The sequence below is a fragment of the Leucopleurus acutus genome, assembly GCF_964270905.1.
Source record: "Leucopleurus acutus genome assembly, chromosome: 1".
NCBI lineage: Eukaryota > Metazoa > Chordata > Mammalia > Artiodactyla > Delphinidae > Leucopleurus > Leucopleurus acutus.
In genome coordinates, this window is record NC_139142.1 from 144,651,687 (window position 1) to 144,669,877 (window position 18,191).

At 38.2% G+C, this 18,191-nt stretch overlaps 1 protein-coding gene across 1 annotated transcript in view; it reads left to right on the forward strand.

The window, feature by feature from the left end:
• Positions 1-18,191, forward strand: part of SCAPER (S-phase cyclin A associated protein in the ER) — a gene marked incomplete at its 3' end in the record, with an annotated part of 494,945 nt that overhangs the window by 331,597 nt on the left and 145,157 nt on the right. Inside the window, exon 24 of the mRNA XM_082835986.1 lies at positions 8,342-8,457. Coding sequence (XP_082692112.1) covers positions 8,342-8,457 — 116 coding nt within the window. The remainder of the gene's footprint in view (positions 1-8,341; positions 8,458-18,191) is intronic.

Consider the following 18,191-nt stretch of genomic DNA (forward strand, 5'->3'; position numbering starts at 1 on the left):
TCAGAAGTTGTATAGAAAAATCATAGGTTGAGTTCTAAAATGGTTACTTAATATTCTCCCTAAAATAGGTGAAGTGGCTTTTTTTATTTATTTATTTTTAGCTATTATCATTATCACAGACTTTTTTTTTTTTTACATCTTTTTTGGAGTATAATTGCTTTACAATGGTGTGTTAGTTTCTGCAGTATAACAAAGTGAATCAGCTCTATGTATACATACATCCCCATATCCCCTCCCTCTTGCATCTCCCTCCAGCCCTCCCTATCCCACCCCTGTAGGTGGTCACAAAGCACTGAGCTGATCTCCCGGTACTATGCGGCTGCTTACCACTAGCTATTCTACATTTGGTAGTGTATATATGTCCATGCCACTCTCTCACTTGGTCCCAGCTTACCCTTCCCCCTCCCCATGTCCTCAAGTCCATTCCCTACGTCTGTGCCTTTATTCCTATCCTGCCCCTAGGTTCTTCAGAACTTTTTTTTTTTTTTTTAGATTCCATATATACGTGTTAGCATACGGTATTTGTTTTTCTCTTTCTGACTTACTTCACTCTGTATGACAGACTCTAGGTCCATCCCCCTCACTACAAATAACTCAATTTCGTTTCTTTTTATGGCTGAATAATATTCCATTGTATATATGTGCCACATCTTCTTTACCCATTGATCTGTTGATGGATACTTAGGTTGCTTCCATGTCCTGGCTTCTGTGAATAGAGCTGCAATGAACATTGTGGTACATGACTCTTTTTTTATTTTATTTTTATTTTTTTAATTATTTTTTTTTTTTGCGGTACGCGGGCCTCTCACTGTTGTGGCCTCTCCTGTTGCGGAGCACAGGCTCTGGACGTGCAGGCTCAGCGGCTATGGCTCACGGGCCCAGCTGCTCCGTGGCATGTGGGATCTTCCCAGATTGGGGCACGAACCCATGTCCCCTGCATCGGCAGGCGGACTCTCAACCACTGCGCCACCAGGGAAGCCCTACATGACTCTTTCTGAATTATGGTTTTCTCAGGGTATATGCCCAGTAGTGGGATTGCTGGGTCGCATGGTAGTTCTATTTTTAGTTTTTTGAGGAACCTCCATACTGTTCTCCATAGTGGCTGTATCAATTTACATTCCCACCAACAGTGCAAGAGGGTTCCCTTTTCTCCACACTCTCTCTAGCATTTATTTTCTGTAGATTTTTTGATGATGGCCATTCTGACTGGTGTGAGGTGATACCTCATTGGAGTTTTGATTTGCATTTCTCTAATGATTAGGGATGTTGAACATCCTTTCATGTGTTTGTTGGCAATCTGTATATCTTCTTTGGAGAAATGTCGATTTAGGTCTCCTACCCATTTTTGGATTGGGTTGTTTGTTTTTTTGATATTGAGCTGCATGAACTGGCTGTAAATTTTGGAGGTTAATCCTTTGTTAGCTGCTTCATTTGGAAATATTTTCTCCCGTTCTCAGGGTTGTCTTTTCATCTTGTCTATGTTTTCCTTTGCTGTGCAAAAAAGCTTTCAAGTATCCTGAGGTTACATTTATTTATTTTTGTTTTTATTTCCATTTCTCTAGAGGGTGGGTCAAAAAGGATCTTGCTGTGATTTATGTCATAGAATGTTCTGCCTATGTTTTCCTCTAAGAGTTTGATAGTGTCTGGCTTTCCATTTAGGTCTTTAATCCGTTTGGAGTTTATTTTGGTGTATCGTTTTAGGAAGTGTTCTAATTTCATTCTTTTACATGTAGCTGTCCAGTTTTCCCAGCACCACTTATTGAAGAGGCTGTCTTTACTCCATTGTATATTCTTGCCTCTTTTACCAAAGATAAGGTGACCATATGTGTGTGGGTTTATCTCTGGGCTTTCTCTCCTGTTCCATTGATCTGTTTCTGTTTTTGAGCCAGTACCATACAGTCTTGATTGCTGTAGCTTTGTAGTATAGTCTGAAGTCTGGGAACCTGATTCCTCTAGCTCCATTTTCTTTCTCAAGATTGCTTTGGCTATTTGGGATCTTTTATGTTTCCATACGAATTGTGAAATTTTTTGTTCTAGTTCTGTGAAAAATGCCAGTGGTAGTTTGATAGGGATTGCATTGAATCTTTAGATTGCTTTGGGTAGTACAGTCATTTTTAAAATATTGATTCTTCCAATCCAAGAACACGGTATATCTCTCCATCTGTTTGTATCATCTTTAATTTCTTTCATCAGTGTCTTATAGTTTTCTGCATACAGGTGTTTTGTCTCCTTAGGTAGGTTTATTCCTAGGTATTTTATTCTTCTTCTTGCATTGGTAAATGGAAGTGTTTCCTTAATTTCTCTTTCAGATTTCCCATCAATAGTGTATAGGAATGCAAGAGATTGCTGTGCATTAATTGTGTATCCTGCTACTACCAAATTTATTGATTAGCACTAGTCGTTTTCTGGTAGCATCTTTAGGATTCTCTATGTATAGTCTCATGTCATCTGCAAACAGTGACAGCTTTACTTGTTCTCTTCCAGTTGGGATTCCTTTTATTTCTTTTTCTTCTCTGATTGCTGTGGCTAAAACTTCCAAAACTATGTTGAATAATAGTGGTGAGAGTGGACAACCTTGTCTTGTTCCTAATCTTAGAGGAAATGGTTTCAGTTTTTCATCACTGAGAATGATGTTGGCTGTGGGTTTGTCATATATGGCCTTTATTATGTTGAGGTAAATTCCCTCTATGCCTACTCTCTGGAGGGTTTTTATCATAAATGAGTGTTGAATTTTGTTGAAAGCTTTTTCTGCATCTGTTGAGGTGATCATATGGTTTTTCTCCTTCAATTTGTTAATATGGTTTATCACATTGATTGATTTGCATATATTGAAGAATCCTTGCATTCCTGGTATAAACCCCACTTGATCATGGTGTATGATCCTTTTAATGTGCTGCTGGGTTCTGTTGGCTAGTATTTTGTTGAGGATTTTTGCATCTATGTTCATCAGTGATATTGGCCTGTAGTTTTCTTTCTTTGTGACATCTTTGTCTGGTTTTAGTATCAGGGTGATGGTGGCCTCGTAGAATGAGTTTTGGAGTACTCCTCTCTCTACTATGAGTTGGAGGAGGATAGGTGTTAGCTCTTCTCTAAATGTTTGATAGAAGTCACCTCTGAAGCCATCTTGTCACGGGCTTCTGTCTGTTGGAAGATTTTTAATCACAGTTTCAATTTCAGTGCTTGTGATTGGTCTGTTTATATTCTCTATATCTTCCTGGTTCAGTCTTGGAAGACTGTGCTTTTCTAAGAATTTGTCCATTTCTTCCAGGTTGTCCATTTCGTAGTTGCTTGTAGTAATCACTCATGATCCTTTGTATTTCTGCAGTGTCAGTTGTTACTTCTCCTTTTTCTTTTCTAATCCTGTTGATTTGAGTCTTCTCCCTTTTTTTTTTTTGTTGAGTCTGGCTAATGGTTTATCAATTTTGTTTATCTTCTCAAAGAACCAGCTTTTCGTTTTATTGATCTTTGCTATTGTTTCCTTCATTTCTTTTTAACTTATTTCTGATCTGATCTTTATGATTTATTTCCTTCTGCTATCTTTAGGGTTTTCTCTTCTTCTTTCTCTAATTTCTTTAGGTGTCTGGATAGGTTGTTTATTTGAGATGTTTCTTCTTTCTTAAGGTAGGATTGTATTGCTATAAACTTCCCTCTTAGAACTGCTTTTGCTGCATCCCATAGGTTTTGGGTCGTCGTTTCTTCATTGTCATATATTTTTAGGTATTTTTTGATTTCTTCTTTGATTTCTTCAGTGATCTCTTGGTTATTTAGTAGTGTATTATTTAGCCTCCATGTGTTTATATTTTTTACAATTTTTTTCCTGTAATTGGTACCTAGTCTCATAGCATTATGGTTGGAAAAGATACTTGACAAGATTTCGGTTTTCTTAAAATTACCTAGGCTTGATTTGTGACCCAAGATATGATCTATCGTGGAGAATGTTCCATGAGCACTTGAGAAGAAAGTGGATTCTGTTATTTTTGGAAGGAATGTCCTATAAATATCAATTAAGTCCATGTTTTTTAATGTATCATTTAAAGCTTGTGTTTCCTTATTTATTTTCATTTTGGATGATCTGTCCATTGGTGAAAGTGGGGCATTAAAGTCCCCTACTATGAATGTGTTACTGTCGATTTCCCCTTTCCTCGCTATTAGCATTTGCCTTGTGTATTGAGGTGCTCCTATGTTGGGTGCATAAATATTTACAATTGTTATATCCTCTTCTTGGATTGATCCCTTGATCATTATGTAGTGTCATTCTTTGTCTCTTTTAGTAGTCTTTATTTTAAAGTCTATTTTGTCTGATATGAGAATTGCTACTCCAGCTTTCTTTCGGTTTACATTTACATGGAATACCTTTGTCCAACCCCTCACTTTCAGTCTGTATGTGTCCCTAGGTCTGAAGTGGGTCTCTTATAGACAGCATATATACTGGTCTTGTTTTTGTATCCATTCAGCCAGTCTATGTCTTGTGGTTGGAGCATTTAATCCATTTACATTTAAGGTAGTTATCAATATGTATGTTCCTATTACCATTTTCTTAATTGTTTTGGGTTTCTTATTGTAGGTCTTTTCCTTCTCTTGTTTTTCTTGCCTAAAGAAGTTCCTTTAGCAGTTGTTGTAAAGGTGGTTTGGTGGTGCTGAATTCTCTTAGCTTTTGCTTGTCTGTAAAGGTTTTAATTTCTCCATCGAATCTGAATGAGATCCTTGCTGGGTAGAGTAATCTTGGTTGTAATTCTTTCCGTTTCATCACTGTAAATATGTCCTGCCACTGCCTTCTGGTTTGTAGAGTCTCTGCTGAAAGCTCAGCTGTTAACCTTATGGGGATTCCCTTGTATGTTGTTTGTTGCTTTTCCCTTGCTGCTTTTAATATGTTTTCTTTGTATTTAATTTTTGACAGTTTGATTAATATGTGTCTTGGCATGTTTTTCCTTGGATTTATCCTGTATGGGCCTCTCTGTGCTTCCTGGACTTGATTGACTATTTCCTTTCCCATATTATGGAAATTTTCAACTATAATCTCTTCAGTATTTTCTCGGTCCCTTTTTTTCTTCTCTTCTTCTTCTGGGACCCCTATAATTCCAATGTTGGTGCATTTAATGTTGTCCTAGAGGTCTCTGAGACTGTCCTCAATTCTTTTCATTCTTTTTTCCTTATTCTGCTCTGGGTAGTTATTTCCACTATTTTATCTTCCAGGTCACTTATCCGTTCTTCTGCCTCAGTTAGTCAGCTATTGCTTCCTTCTAGAGAATTTTTAATTTCATTTATTGTGTTGTTCATCATTGTTTGTTTGCTGTTTAGTTCTTCTAGGTCCTTGTTAAACGTTTCTTGTATTTTCTCCATTCTGTTTCCAAGATTTTGGATCATCTTTACTATCATTACTCTGAATTCTTTTTCAGCTAGACTGCCTATATCCTCTTCATTCGTTTGGTCTGGTGGGTTTTTACCTTTCTCCTTCATCTGCTGTGTATTTCTCTGTCTTCTCCTTTTGGTTAACTTACTATGTTTGGGGTCTCCTTTTCGCAGTCTGCAGGTCCATAGTTCCCGTTGTTTTTGGTGTCTGCCCCCAGTGGGTAAGGTTGGTTCAGTGGGTTGTGTAGGCTTCCTGGTGGAGTGAATTGGTGCCTGTGTTCTGGTGGATGAGGCTGGGTCTTGTCTTTCTGGTGGGCAGGGCCGCGTCTGGTGGTGTGTGTTGGGGTGTCTGTGACCTTATTATGATATTAGGCAGCCTCTCTGCTAATGAGTGGGGTTGTGTTTCTGTTTTGCTAGTTGTTTGGCATACGGTGGCCAGCACTGTAGCTTGCTGGTCTTTGAGTGGAGCTGGGTCTTCGTATTGAGATGGAGATCTCTGGGAGAGCTTTCGCTGTTTGATATTACATGGTGTCAGGAGGTCTCTGGTGGAACAATGTCCTGAACTGGGCTCTCCCATCTCTGAGGCTCAGGCCTGACACCCGGCCAGAGAACCAAGACCTGGTCAGTCACACAGCTCAGAAGAAAATGGAGAAAGCGAGGGAGGGAGGGAGGGAGGAAAATAAAGTTATTAAAATAAAAAGTAAAATAAAATTATTAAAAATTAAAAAGTAATTAAGAAAAAAAAAAAGTGGAAAGCAACCAAACCAAAAACAAATCCACCGATGATAACAAGCGCTAAAAACCACACTAAAAAAAAAAAAAGAAGAAACCGACAGGCCAAACCCTAGGACAAATGGTAAAAGCAAAGTTATACGGACAAAATCACACAAAGCATACACATACACACTCACAAAAAGAGAAAACAGAAAAATATATATATATATGATATATATATCATATATATTATATATGATATATATATCAAATATATATATGATATATATCATATATATGATATATATATCATATGTATATTTGATATATATATATATATAAAGGAAGAGAGCAACCAAATCAATAAACAAATCTACTGTGATAATAAACTCGAAATACTAAACTAAGATAAACATAAAACCAGAAACAAATTAGATGCAGAAAGCGAACTCCAAGTCTACAGTTGCTCCCAAAGTCCACCTCCTCAAATTTGGGATGATTCATTGTCTATTCAGGTATTCCACAGATGCAGGGTACATCAAGTTTATTGTGGAGATTTAATCCACTGCTCCTGAGGCTGCTGGGAGAAGTTTCCCTTTCTCTCCTTTGTTCTCACAGCTCCTGGGGTTCAGCTTTGGATTTGGCCTCGCCTCTGTGTGTAGGTCGCTGGAGGGCGTCTGTTCTTCACTCAGACAGGACGGGGTTAAAGTAGCAGCTGATTAGGGGGCTCTGGCTCACTCAGGCCAGTTGGAGGGAGTGGTACCGAATGCAGGGCGAGCCTGCGGCGGCAGAGGCCAGCATGACGTTACACCCGCCTGAGGCGCGCCGTGTGTTCTCCCGGGGAAGTTGTCCCTGGATCACGGGACCCTGGCAGTGGCAGGCTGCACAGGCTCCCGGGAGGGGAGGTGTGGATAGTGACCTGTGCTTGCACACAGGCTTCTTGGTGGCTGCAGCAGCAGCCTTAGCGTTTCATGCCTGTCTCTGGTGTCCGCGCTGATAGCCGCGGCTTGCACCCATCTCTGGAGCTCAGTTAGGTGGTGCTCTGAATCCCCTCTCCTCGTGCACCCTGAAACAATGGTCTCTTGCCTATTAGGCAGTTCTAGACTTTTTCCCAGACTCCCTCCCAGCTAGCTGTGGCGCACTAAGCCCCTTCAGGCTGTGTTCACGCAGCCAACCCCAGTCCTCTCCCCGGGATCCGACCTCTGAAGAAGCCTGAGCCTCAGCTCCCAGCCCCCACCTGCCTTGGTGGGTAAGCAGACAAGCCTGTCAGGCTGTTGAGTGCTGGTGGGCACCGATCCTCTGTGCGGGAATCTCTCTGCTTTGCCCTCTGCACCCCTGTTGCTGCGATCTCCTCCGTGGCTCAGAAGCTTCCCCCCCCCGCCAACCCCCATCTCTGCCAGTGAAGGGGCTTCCTAGTGTGTGGAAACCTTTCCTCCTTCACAGCTCCCTCCCTGAGGTTCAGGTCCTGTCCCTATTCTTTTGTCTCTGTTTTTTCTTTTTTCTTTTGCCCTACCCAAGTACGTGGGGAGTTTCTTGCCTTTTGGGAAGTCTAAGGTCTTCTGCCAGCGTTCAGTAGGTGTTCTGAAGGAGTTGTTCCACATGTAGATGTATTTCTGATGTATTTGTGGGGAGGAGAGTGGTCTCCACGTCTCACTCCTCCACCATCTTAAAGGTCTCCCCTTTTTTAAAAAAGGTACATCTAACTGGTTAGTTATTAGATTATCTTGTATTACTGAAGAAAAAAGTTCTAGCAAAGGAAATCTTTGTGGAAGTCAGTTTGTCTTGTTAAGTGGTAATTAACATTACAAAATAATCCAGTTTTTAAAAGTGTTGCTAAAAACTTCTGTATGAAATGATTTTTTCCTATGCTTGGAGTGCTTCATCCCTTTCCCTTTTCTTTTGCCTGTCTCAAAACCTCAACTTTCTCAGAAAAGCCTGTGCTGACCCCTTTCCCCAATATACAGTTGATTCCCGCACTGTTCTCATAGAGCACCTTTCCTTTTTCTTCAGAGTACTTACTGTAATTCAAATTGTTTTATTTATATTTATTTGATTAATGTTGGTCTCATCCACTAAATTTTAAGCTTCATGGGGACAGCAGCTATGATTTTTTGTTCACCACTTTTGGCCTATAGTTCCTAGCACTGAGTAAGCATTCAATAAGTGTTTGTAGAATAATTGAACCAACAGAATATTTCACACTACAACTAAATATTTCATTTGGTTATAATTTTATGCCTGGGAAATGGGGTTAATTTCTTTTTGTATTTCTGTTTAGAATGTGGCAGATCAGATTGCATTTCAAGTTGCTGGTGGATTAACAGCCCTTGAACACATTCTTCAAGTAGTGGTCCCAGTCACAAATGTGAACACAGTTTCACGAATTCCTCCTAAGTAAGTATAGTTTTTTAATCTGTCTTTCACGTTTCACTTGTGAGTCATTTCTGCCCTATGGTTTCCATATGGGGGACCACAGGAAAATTGTGTGTTTATTCAGGCTTGAATAGCAAAAGCTTACACTCCCCATTAGGGAGAAAAACAGAGGTGCTCGACTTCATTTACAAAACTCAAATTGAGCTTAAAAAGCCTTATGAAGGAAATTTCTTTGGTCTGTGACCTTTTCTAATCCTAAATCAAGAAGAACTGATGAACTTGTGAGAATTCTAACTGCTTACAAAATTTGAACAGAAATGAGTAGTAATAACAGCTAACTTTTTGTATTGCATACAAAAAAGGAGGTAAGTACATTGACAAAGGCCTGAGCTGTGAAATTTGAAGAAGTCCCTAACGTACAGGAAGAGCAGTCTGAGGCCAAGACTGCCATAGTCTGGAGTCCCAGCCAAATAGTTGGGAAGTGGATTGCAGTTTGGTCTTTTAACTGCAAATTGCTCTGTCGTAAGGATCATGTGCATCCTTTAGACCCAAGATCTACTTGCTTATTCTTTTACATCACCCTTTGGTCCCTGGCCATCTAGGATGTAGTAGCAGACAGCATTATTTCAGAAGTATTGTATTCCTGAGTTGTAACATGCACAAGTTTTGGATTGTGGAGACTCTTATTTACAGGGTTTAAATGAGAGTTTTGATAAAAGTTCAGTTATATCACTGAGAAACTTTTAAATATTGAATTAGCTCTATAAAAGTGAGTGCTTCATTTGTGTGCTGGATACAACAGAAAAAAAAAATTCCAAGAGTATGTTATCTTTCTTCCTGAGAGACATTTGGTAAAATAGAAATAGCACCAGCTTTGGAGTCAAACAAACCTGAATTCCAGTTTTACCTCTGCTGGTTACTAGTTGGGAGAATTGGGACAAGTGCCTTAATCTTGTTGCGTCTGTTTCCTCATTTGGTCAAACAGGGGTAATCATATTCACCTCACAGTGTGGGGATCAGTTGAAGTAATAATGTATGTGAGAGTTCTTTGTAAACCTTAAAGTGTTATATAAATATTAGGTGACAGTTTTTAAAGTAGTAATCTTGCCTGGTTCAAGACAGTGTTATCTATTTGACGTGAGAGATTTCTAAGTACAGACTTTGATACTGAGTTAGTTTGGGTGGTTTTGCTCTACTGACAAAGTAGAGATTAATGAAAGAATGTATAGGTGTCCTTTAAAGTCAGGATATCTTTCTTTGGAGCAGAAAACCGTACATGGGGCAGTTATAACACACAAATAGATGTTCTAACCCAGAAGAGTTGCTACTCCTTATCAAAGTAGACTTTATTGACAGTGTGTTGCTTGGCATGTTGTCAGCCCTCAATGTATATTAATTGTCAGAGAGAGAGAGAAGAAGGAAAGAATGAAATACAATAAAATGTTTGAGGTAAGAAAGGAAATGACATTTGATTCTTTGGGACAGTGCTTTTCATAACTGTTAATAATTCATATTGTTCATCTTAACTGCACCTATAGTTTTTGTTTTGTTTTTTGGTTTCATTGTTGTTGTTGTTGTTTTGTTTGTTTTCTGGTAGGTTGCAGCACGCATGACCCTGAGCTCCCTTAATGGTAACCTAGATGAAATGCCTATTTCCCCAAAGCTACCTTTGTCATTGTGGCAGAGGGCATGTTCTGGTGCTTATTTGTGCCTCTTGTTTAGGGAACAGAAGAGGTTTCCATAGTTCCCAAAAAGACCTAAGTAAGAATTAGCACACCTGCTTTGGAAAGGAGCCATGGAATCCTGAAAGTCCAGATCAGTGCTTCTCAGCTGGCCACAGTGCCAGGATTGAGAGTTTGTTTCTTCATCTCATCTTAGGCCAATAAGTTTGTGTTTTCAGCCAGGTACTGCTTACTGAGTGAGGCCAGCACTCAGGGCTGTGGGCATCTAGCATTGACTCTAAGATTCTCCTGTTAGCACAGCTCAAGATCATGACTCTACTTTCTAAACTAGCCTCACTTCTCCGGGCTAATGAATTAGGGTTATGCTGCTTACTTGGAGACAGGCAAGAAAAATGCCACAACTACATTAGATTTAAATGTAGACTCAAAGCACACTTGTGGGCCTGAGTCAGTGACTTTTTCATATTCCTTCTAACTGCTCTCTGGCCTTGGGACTTCCTTTGCTCTCAACTTGCCCAGATCCTCCCCTTCTATCCCTGTTGAGCTCCCAGCCCTCATCATCATGAAACTTCTGCCACCTTAGCGCATTTTGTTTTCTGCTTCCTGTGGCCTTTCATGGCTCTTACCTAGAGAGACTGTATTTTGTTTCTCACTGTTTTTTGTTTTTTTTTTTTTTTTTTTTACTATCCTACAGTAGTTCATTTTTCTCAGCAATAAACAGGAAAAGATTTGAGAAGTTGCAGCCACTGTCTAGTAACATTTATCATGTGGGTCACCTATGACTGCAAGCCTAATGCTTCACTGCCCCTACAGCCCCAGAGCTCTGTGAGTGGAAAAATCAACTCCCTGATCCTCTTTCCTCACCAATTTGCCCATCTTCCTTTTTACTACACATGGTACCTCAGCAGTTGTCCTATAATTATTGCTAGGTAACTCCCTCTGAGTGAATATTTTGCTTCCAGCAGAATTTTTTAGTGTGAAATTGAGAATTATACCCACTTATGAAAATTTAAATTTTTGAAACCTTTCTGAATCTTCACTGGGTTGTTTTTCTTTTTTTTAGAAACAGAGAAAGCCCATAAACCTGCTTGAATCCTTTTCAAATTATCATTGGTTAGGTCCCATTTGTTTATTTTTGTTTTTGTTTCCATTATTCTCAGAGATGGCTCCAAAAAGACATTGCTGCAATTTATGTCAAAGAATGTTCTGCCTATGTTTTCCTCCAGGAGTTTTATAGTATCCAGTCTTACATTTAGGTCTTTAACCCATTTTGAGTTTATTTTTGTGTATGGTGTTAGAGAATGTTCTAATTTCATTATTTTACATGTAGTTGTCCACTTTTCCCCATACCGCTTATTGAAGAGACTGTCTTTTCTCCATTGGCTATTCTTGCCTCCTTTGTTGTAGATTAATTGACCATAGGTGTATTGGTTTATTTCTGGGCTTTCTATCCTGTTCCATTGATCTACATGTCTGTTTCTTTGCCAGTACCATACTATTCTGATTACTGTAACTTTGTATTATAGTCTGAAGTCAAGGAGCCTGATTCCTCCAGCTCCGTTTTTCTTTCTCAAGATTGCTTTGGCTATTCAGAGTCTTTCGTGTTTCCATACAAATTGTAAAATGTTTTGTTCTAATTCTGTGAAAAATGCCATTGGTAGTTTGATAGGGATTGCATTGAATCTGTAGACTGCATTGAGTAGTATACTCATTTTAACAATATTGATTCTTCCAATCCAAGAACACGGTATATCTTTCCACCTGTTTGTGTCGTCTTCAGTTTCTTTCATCAGTGTCTTATAGTTTTCAGAGTACAGGTCTTTTGCCTCCTTTGGTAGATTTATTCCTGGGTATTTTATTCTTTTTGATGCAATGGTAAATGGAATTGTTTTCGTAATTCTTCTCTTTGATCTTTCACTGTTAGTGTATAGAAATGCAACAGATTTTTGTGTATTAATTTTGTGTCCTGCAACTTTACCAAATTCATTGATGAGCTCTAGTAGTTTTCTGGTAGCGTCTTTAGGATTTTCTATGTATAGTATAATGTCATCTGCAGACACTGACAGTTTTACTTCTTCTGTTCCAACATGGATTCCTTTTATTGCTTTTTCTTCTCTGATTGCTGTGGCTAGGACTTCCAAAACTATGTTGAATAAAAGTGGTCAGAGTGGACATCCTTGTCTTATTCCTGATCTTAGAGGAAATGCTTTCAGCTTTTCTCCATTGAGTATGATATTAACTGTGGGTTTGTCATGTACAATGGAATATTACTCAGCCACGAAAAAGAATGAAATAATGCCATTCGCAACAACATGGATGGACCTAGAGATTATCCTACTAAGTGAAATAAGCCAGGCAAAGACAGTTATCATATGATATCACTTATATGTGGAATCAAAAAAAAAGATACAAATGAACTTATTTACAAAACAGAAATAGGCCCACAGACATAGAAAACAAACTTATGGTTCCCAAAGGGGAAAGGGGTAGAGGAGGTATAAATTAGGAGGTTGGGATTAACATATATACACTACTATGTATAAAATGGATAACCAATAGGGGTCTAATGTATAGCACAGGGGACTATGCTCAATATTTCATAATAACCTATAAAGGAAAAGAATCTGAAAAAGAAGATATAGATAGATAGATAGAGCTATAGATTTATAGATATATAGATAAGACTGAACCATTGTGCTGTACAACTAACACAATATTGTAAATCAACTATACTTCAATTAATATATATATATTATCAGTTATTACTGAAAGGACTTGGTCGGGATATGGTATTCTAAAATCAACCTTTTTAACAAATGTGCTCCAGTAAAATTGTTTTCAGTGCCAGGAAAGATCACCATGAAACAAGGCAATTTTCTTTCTTTTTTTTTCTTTTGAATTTTTATTGGAGTATAGTTGCTTTACAATGTTGTGTTAGCTTCTACTGTACAGCAAAGTGAATCAGTTATACGTATACCTATATCCCCTCTTTTTTAACAAGGCAATTTTCATTTCATGTTGTATCTACTTTTGGAATGACTCATTTATTCTGCCTCCTAATTTTACTTGGAGAAAACAAGTACAAAACAATGAATGACATATTCTAACCTTTCCTTTGGTTTAGGCTAATAACAGTTGTTTTACATAGCTTTTTTTTTAAATCAAAGTATAGTTTATTTACAGTGTTGTGTTAATTTCTGCTGTACAGCAAGGTGATTCAGTTATACATATGTACATTCTTTTTTATATTATTTTTCATTATGGTTTATCACAGGATATTGAATATAGTTCCTTGTGCTATTAGGACCTTGTTATTTATACATTCTATATATACTAGTTTGCCTCTTAACATAGCTTTTAATATTTGAAAATAAATGATAGTTTGTCATTTTCTTTGGGCTAAAGTAATGCCCCATGTTATGTAAATAAGAAGATGGATCTGCTGTGACCTAAACTTTGTGTTGTGTTTTTGTAGTATATTTACATAGTGGCAATGATAACAGAAGTGAGAGTTGACACTTGCTGGCATTCCACATCTCCAAGCCCTTTTCAGGCAGCAGTAAATGTTCATATTTCATAAAGAAGCCAGCAAACCTTTTGGAACACCAAAAATGATACTGGGCTGTCTTTCCCAGGTTGCCTTTTACTTATCTGGTATTTCTAGTTCTTGACAGGTACTCATGGACAATAAAGGGGCCAAATAGTTAAGCTATTCTACTTAACTATTTTATTCTCTAAGCTGCTCTAGGTTGTTCTGTAGCAGAACTAACCAGCCCCTCTTTCTTCTCCATCAGCCTTGCTTCTCTTCCTCCATTGTCCCTCTGGACACAATTTTTTTATATGTAAGTAGTCTTATCAACATGGAGCAGTGCAGACCACATGGTATAATGGAGAACAGACAGGCTCTGCAGTCAGATCTGAGCTTAAATCTCTGCTTTCCACTTGGTAGCTATGGGATCATGGGCTAAATTGCTTGTTATAACAGAACCTCAGTTAAATGGTAACCCTACCATGTAGGGTAGGGCTTGTTGACTGCTAAAAGTGTGTGTATTTATTAAGTGCTCTGCACAAAGCAAGCACTTAGTTAATATCAATGGGGGTTTTTTGGTAGTTGTTGTTGTCTTGACTCCACTTACCCTACTTAATTATTGAACTTTAAATCCCTAAGTCTGTGTCACTTTGGGTTCTAAGAATCTATGATCTATTAATTTTACTTGGTCATTTGTTTCTTTCACCCTAAGTCCAAACTTCATCCTGGTTAATTTTGGCCCAGCCTGTCAAGATCATTTTTGGATCCTGATTTGGCCTCTAATTTAGTTTCTTTTTCTTTAACTTTGTGCCACTCCTGAAGTTGATCTGTAAAAGATATGTATCTTCATCTAAATATTGAAGAAATATCAAACAGTTTAGAGAATAGTCCAATTTAGCACTTTATTAATGTTGCCAAGTACTCCATTCGTTGTGTTATCTTCTCCTCAGAGATACTGTAATTCCTTGGGATCAGAGACCATAGTAAATACATTACTTATAAATCATATGATATCTTAGTAAATATCATTTGAATACATGAATGAATTCATTTTCTGAGACACGGAAGTAAAGCAGTAAAAGAGCACACTGCTTCAAATACTTGACTCTGTGGACTTAAAATATGATCACATCTCAATCTTAGCCAAATAAGGCCCTACTGATTTTGACCACTCTGTTAGCTAGACTTAAGGCAATATGTTTTTATTCCATCTTTAAACTTCTGTGGATTTGTATATCTTATATCTATAACTTCTTTCCTCAAAAGGTCAAAGGGAATGCTACAACTATATTCTTGGTTGTTGTCCTTATCACAGCTTTAGAATCAGAGTACACAGGTTTATATAAGATTACCCCTGTTTTAATCTATGATGAAAAATAAATTCTTCCTGCTGCTGTGGCCTTTATAAAGTATACCTCTCTATTCACATCAAACAAATTAAGTTGCTTTTTTGCTTCTTTAGAGTATATACATTTATCTATCTAGTAAATCAGTCTCAGGTAGAACAATAGTCACTGAATACAGTAAAAATAAATAAGTTTAGGATGATGTGAGGTAGAGCCTTGCTTACTAGGAAGATCACAAATTTATTCTCCAAAGTAAAATAACATAAACTTATGCAATTTATCTACTTGGCAATATTGCGTTTGCTTGATCCTTTGAAGTTGGTGGGGAGGCAGAACTTAACATTTATTGAGAGCCTCCTCAGTGCCAGTCCCTGTGTCAGATGCTTTGCGTGGCTTCCCTTGTTCACTCCTCACAGTCGCCGGAAGCCATGTACGTGACCGCTGCCAGAATGAGGGTCAGGAGCAACAATGTTTGGGGCATGACTGCAACCTGAAAGAGAGCCATGATACTCTTTTTTCAAAGAGTGTTTCTTCTTTCCAAATGGCAGAGTGTTCGGAATTACTCTCCCATGATTATTGAGGTTTCATCCCTAAAGGTGTCTGTTCCTTTTTCTTGGTCTAGTGATACTCACAGGGTAGCGACTGATGCAGTTCATTTCATAGTGGAAAAGGGATATCCCGTTGTATACCAGAAGCAGGTACATGACGTAGGGCTTCTGATCCTGATACCCAGGGAAACTGTTCTCTAGGGATTCCTTTCTTGGGATCAGTTGTATGTACATATGGACATGGGAATGGGATTGCCACATCTAGGAACCATTTGAAATAGACCTTGTCCTTAGGGAACTTACAGGGAAATGAGGTGGGTTAAACTCTAAATATCATTAGTACTAGCCTGCTGTGTTACCTTGGTGGAGTAGCGAGCCTGGTGGTATATGTAAGCTCTTCATAAAAGGAACGTTTTGTTACGTATCTAATGTCTGCAAACTTAGTTTCCTCAGATGCCTGGCCTCGTGTGCCTGGCCTATAGCTTGCTTCTTATTCTGGTCTCTTGACTCACGTGTCTGTTCTCTTTGGAGCTCATCTACTGTTAAATCTTTGCCTTTCTCTTCAGTTTGTAACACAATCCAGACTCTGTTAACCTGTTTTCACCATGAGCTTCCTTCCCTACTACCCTTTATTTCTTCTTGGCTTGTCATATTCACTTCATATTCGCCTCAACTCCATTCCTATTCGTTGTTCCCTTTTTCTGGGTTTTATAAATACTACATGTTCTAGGCATTGCAGCTGTGCCTCTTCTAAGCAGCTATATTTTACGCCATAGGGTGTTTCCCCCAATGGCCGTAGCTGGTTAAACCAAGAATGGACATTTGACTCAAAAGCAGCCAATCTATAGACCAGCCAGCAGTATCAGGCTTAAAACGCAGCCCCCAAAATTAAACTGGGCCAGTCAAGTTTCTCTCTCAGGGATTTGCAGTTGGAAAATTATAAAACTCCAACCTATTTTTTGTGTGTATGTGTGTTTGAATTTGAAAAATCATGTAGAATAACTTCTGGGATGGTCATTACAGGGCTATGTTCACTCCAAGTTTAGCAGGACTAATGAAGGCCAGTTGGGGGGAAAGGAGGAGACCAAAACTGCTTCATAAGAGAAAAGGGGGCTGGAAATGAGAGTAGGCCCAGTCCACAGAGCTGGCATTGTTCCTGCCCTCCTGAAGTGTGGTAGTTCATTTTCTCCTGGAGTCACGTGAAAGTTCCCAACAGCCTTACAGTAAATGCCTCTTTTTACTTGACATATTTTGAGTAAATTTCTGTCCCTTCCAACCTAGAGCCTGATACTTTTAAATACAAATATTAAAGATTTTTTAAAACTTAGATTGGGTTGAAAATATGGGACTATGATATAGAACCTTCCTTGCAACCTCATAGAATTGTTTTCCTAAATTCTTTCATACCAAGAAAGAATGAATGAATGCCCATGTTTTAAAGTAGAAATAGAGAAAGCACGTTTTACAAGTTCTCTAGGGTATAGTTCTTTATGAACATTAAATGTTTCTACAAGCTGGGACTGGCAGAACTTTCCTTTTTTCTCCTAACCCCAGTTTGGAGAATCTGTATAGAAAATTATATACATTAAACATTCTGTCCCTGGATGCTAAGGTAAGCACACTTCAAGTAACATACTCTAGAGTGCAGAGCTTATTTTCAGGATCACAGATTAGAAAATGTATTGTGTATTGTTCTTTAATAACAATACATAAGTTCTGCAAGAACAAGTAACAGTACTACTCATGTTCTTTATAGCCCTCAAGTGTTAACTTTCTTGGTTGGCCCTTGGGTCACAGATTGATTACCTCATTATTAACTTTATAATTAGAACTTAGTTTGAATCCCAGTAACACTGTCTTATTTTTACAAAAACTAGAAGTATATTTTCTTAGACTCTATTTTCTCAGACTTGATCATAATGGACCATAGTCCAACTTTTTAATGAAAAATGTTTGTTCATGATGAACTTAATCAGTGTACCAGTTATCTTCTGAAATTAGAACCAGTTGCCTGTTTTGAAGCTGAGGTTAAGATGTTTTGAATGTGAGGAGATTGCAAGAGCAGTCACCACCCCCCAACCCCCCACTCAAGTCCTGACAGCATGATGCAGGTCAGAATGTTAATCCTATACTACAAGGTAAAGCTTTATTATATTTTTAAGAACTGAATAATATGCCTTTATTTTAAGATTTAACGGTGCAGTTTCAACTGCTAGGAGAAAGATATAGCATTGGTAAAAGACAAATGTTTTTTTGTTAAGTCATTTTTATAGTACTTAAAAGAAGGAAGAAAAACGTTGACTTATTTCAGTTCAAGCTTTTTTTGGACTTGCAATTTTGTTCTTCTCAGGGAAACCACACAATATCTCCATATTATTAAACATCTATCCCAAAGCATGACATAGTCAAGTACCTGATGCAAGTTTCAGGGCATTGCATCATCCTATTCCTCTCTCTCTCTCTTTCCCAATAAGAAATGCAAAACTTTATTCTAGATGGGGTTGTTGTTTTACCAAAATTCATGTTTTCTGATAAAATTTGCAGTTTTGAAACTTTTTTCTTAGCCCAGTCTACATTAAGGCATTTTCTTTCCATGTAGAAAGTTCTCAGGTAATATTTTGTTGGTTGAACAGTTTTGGTTACGTGTCTA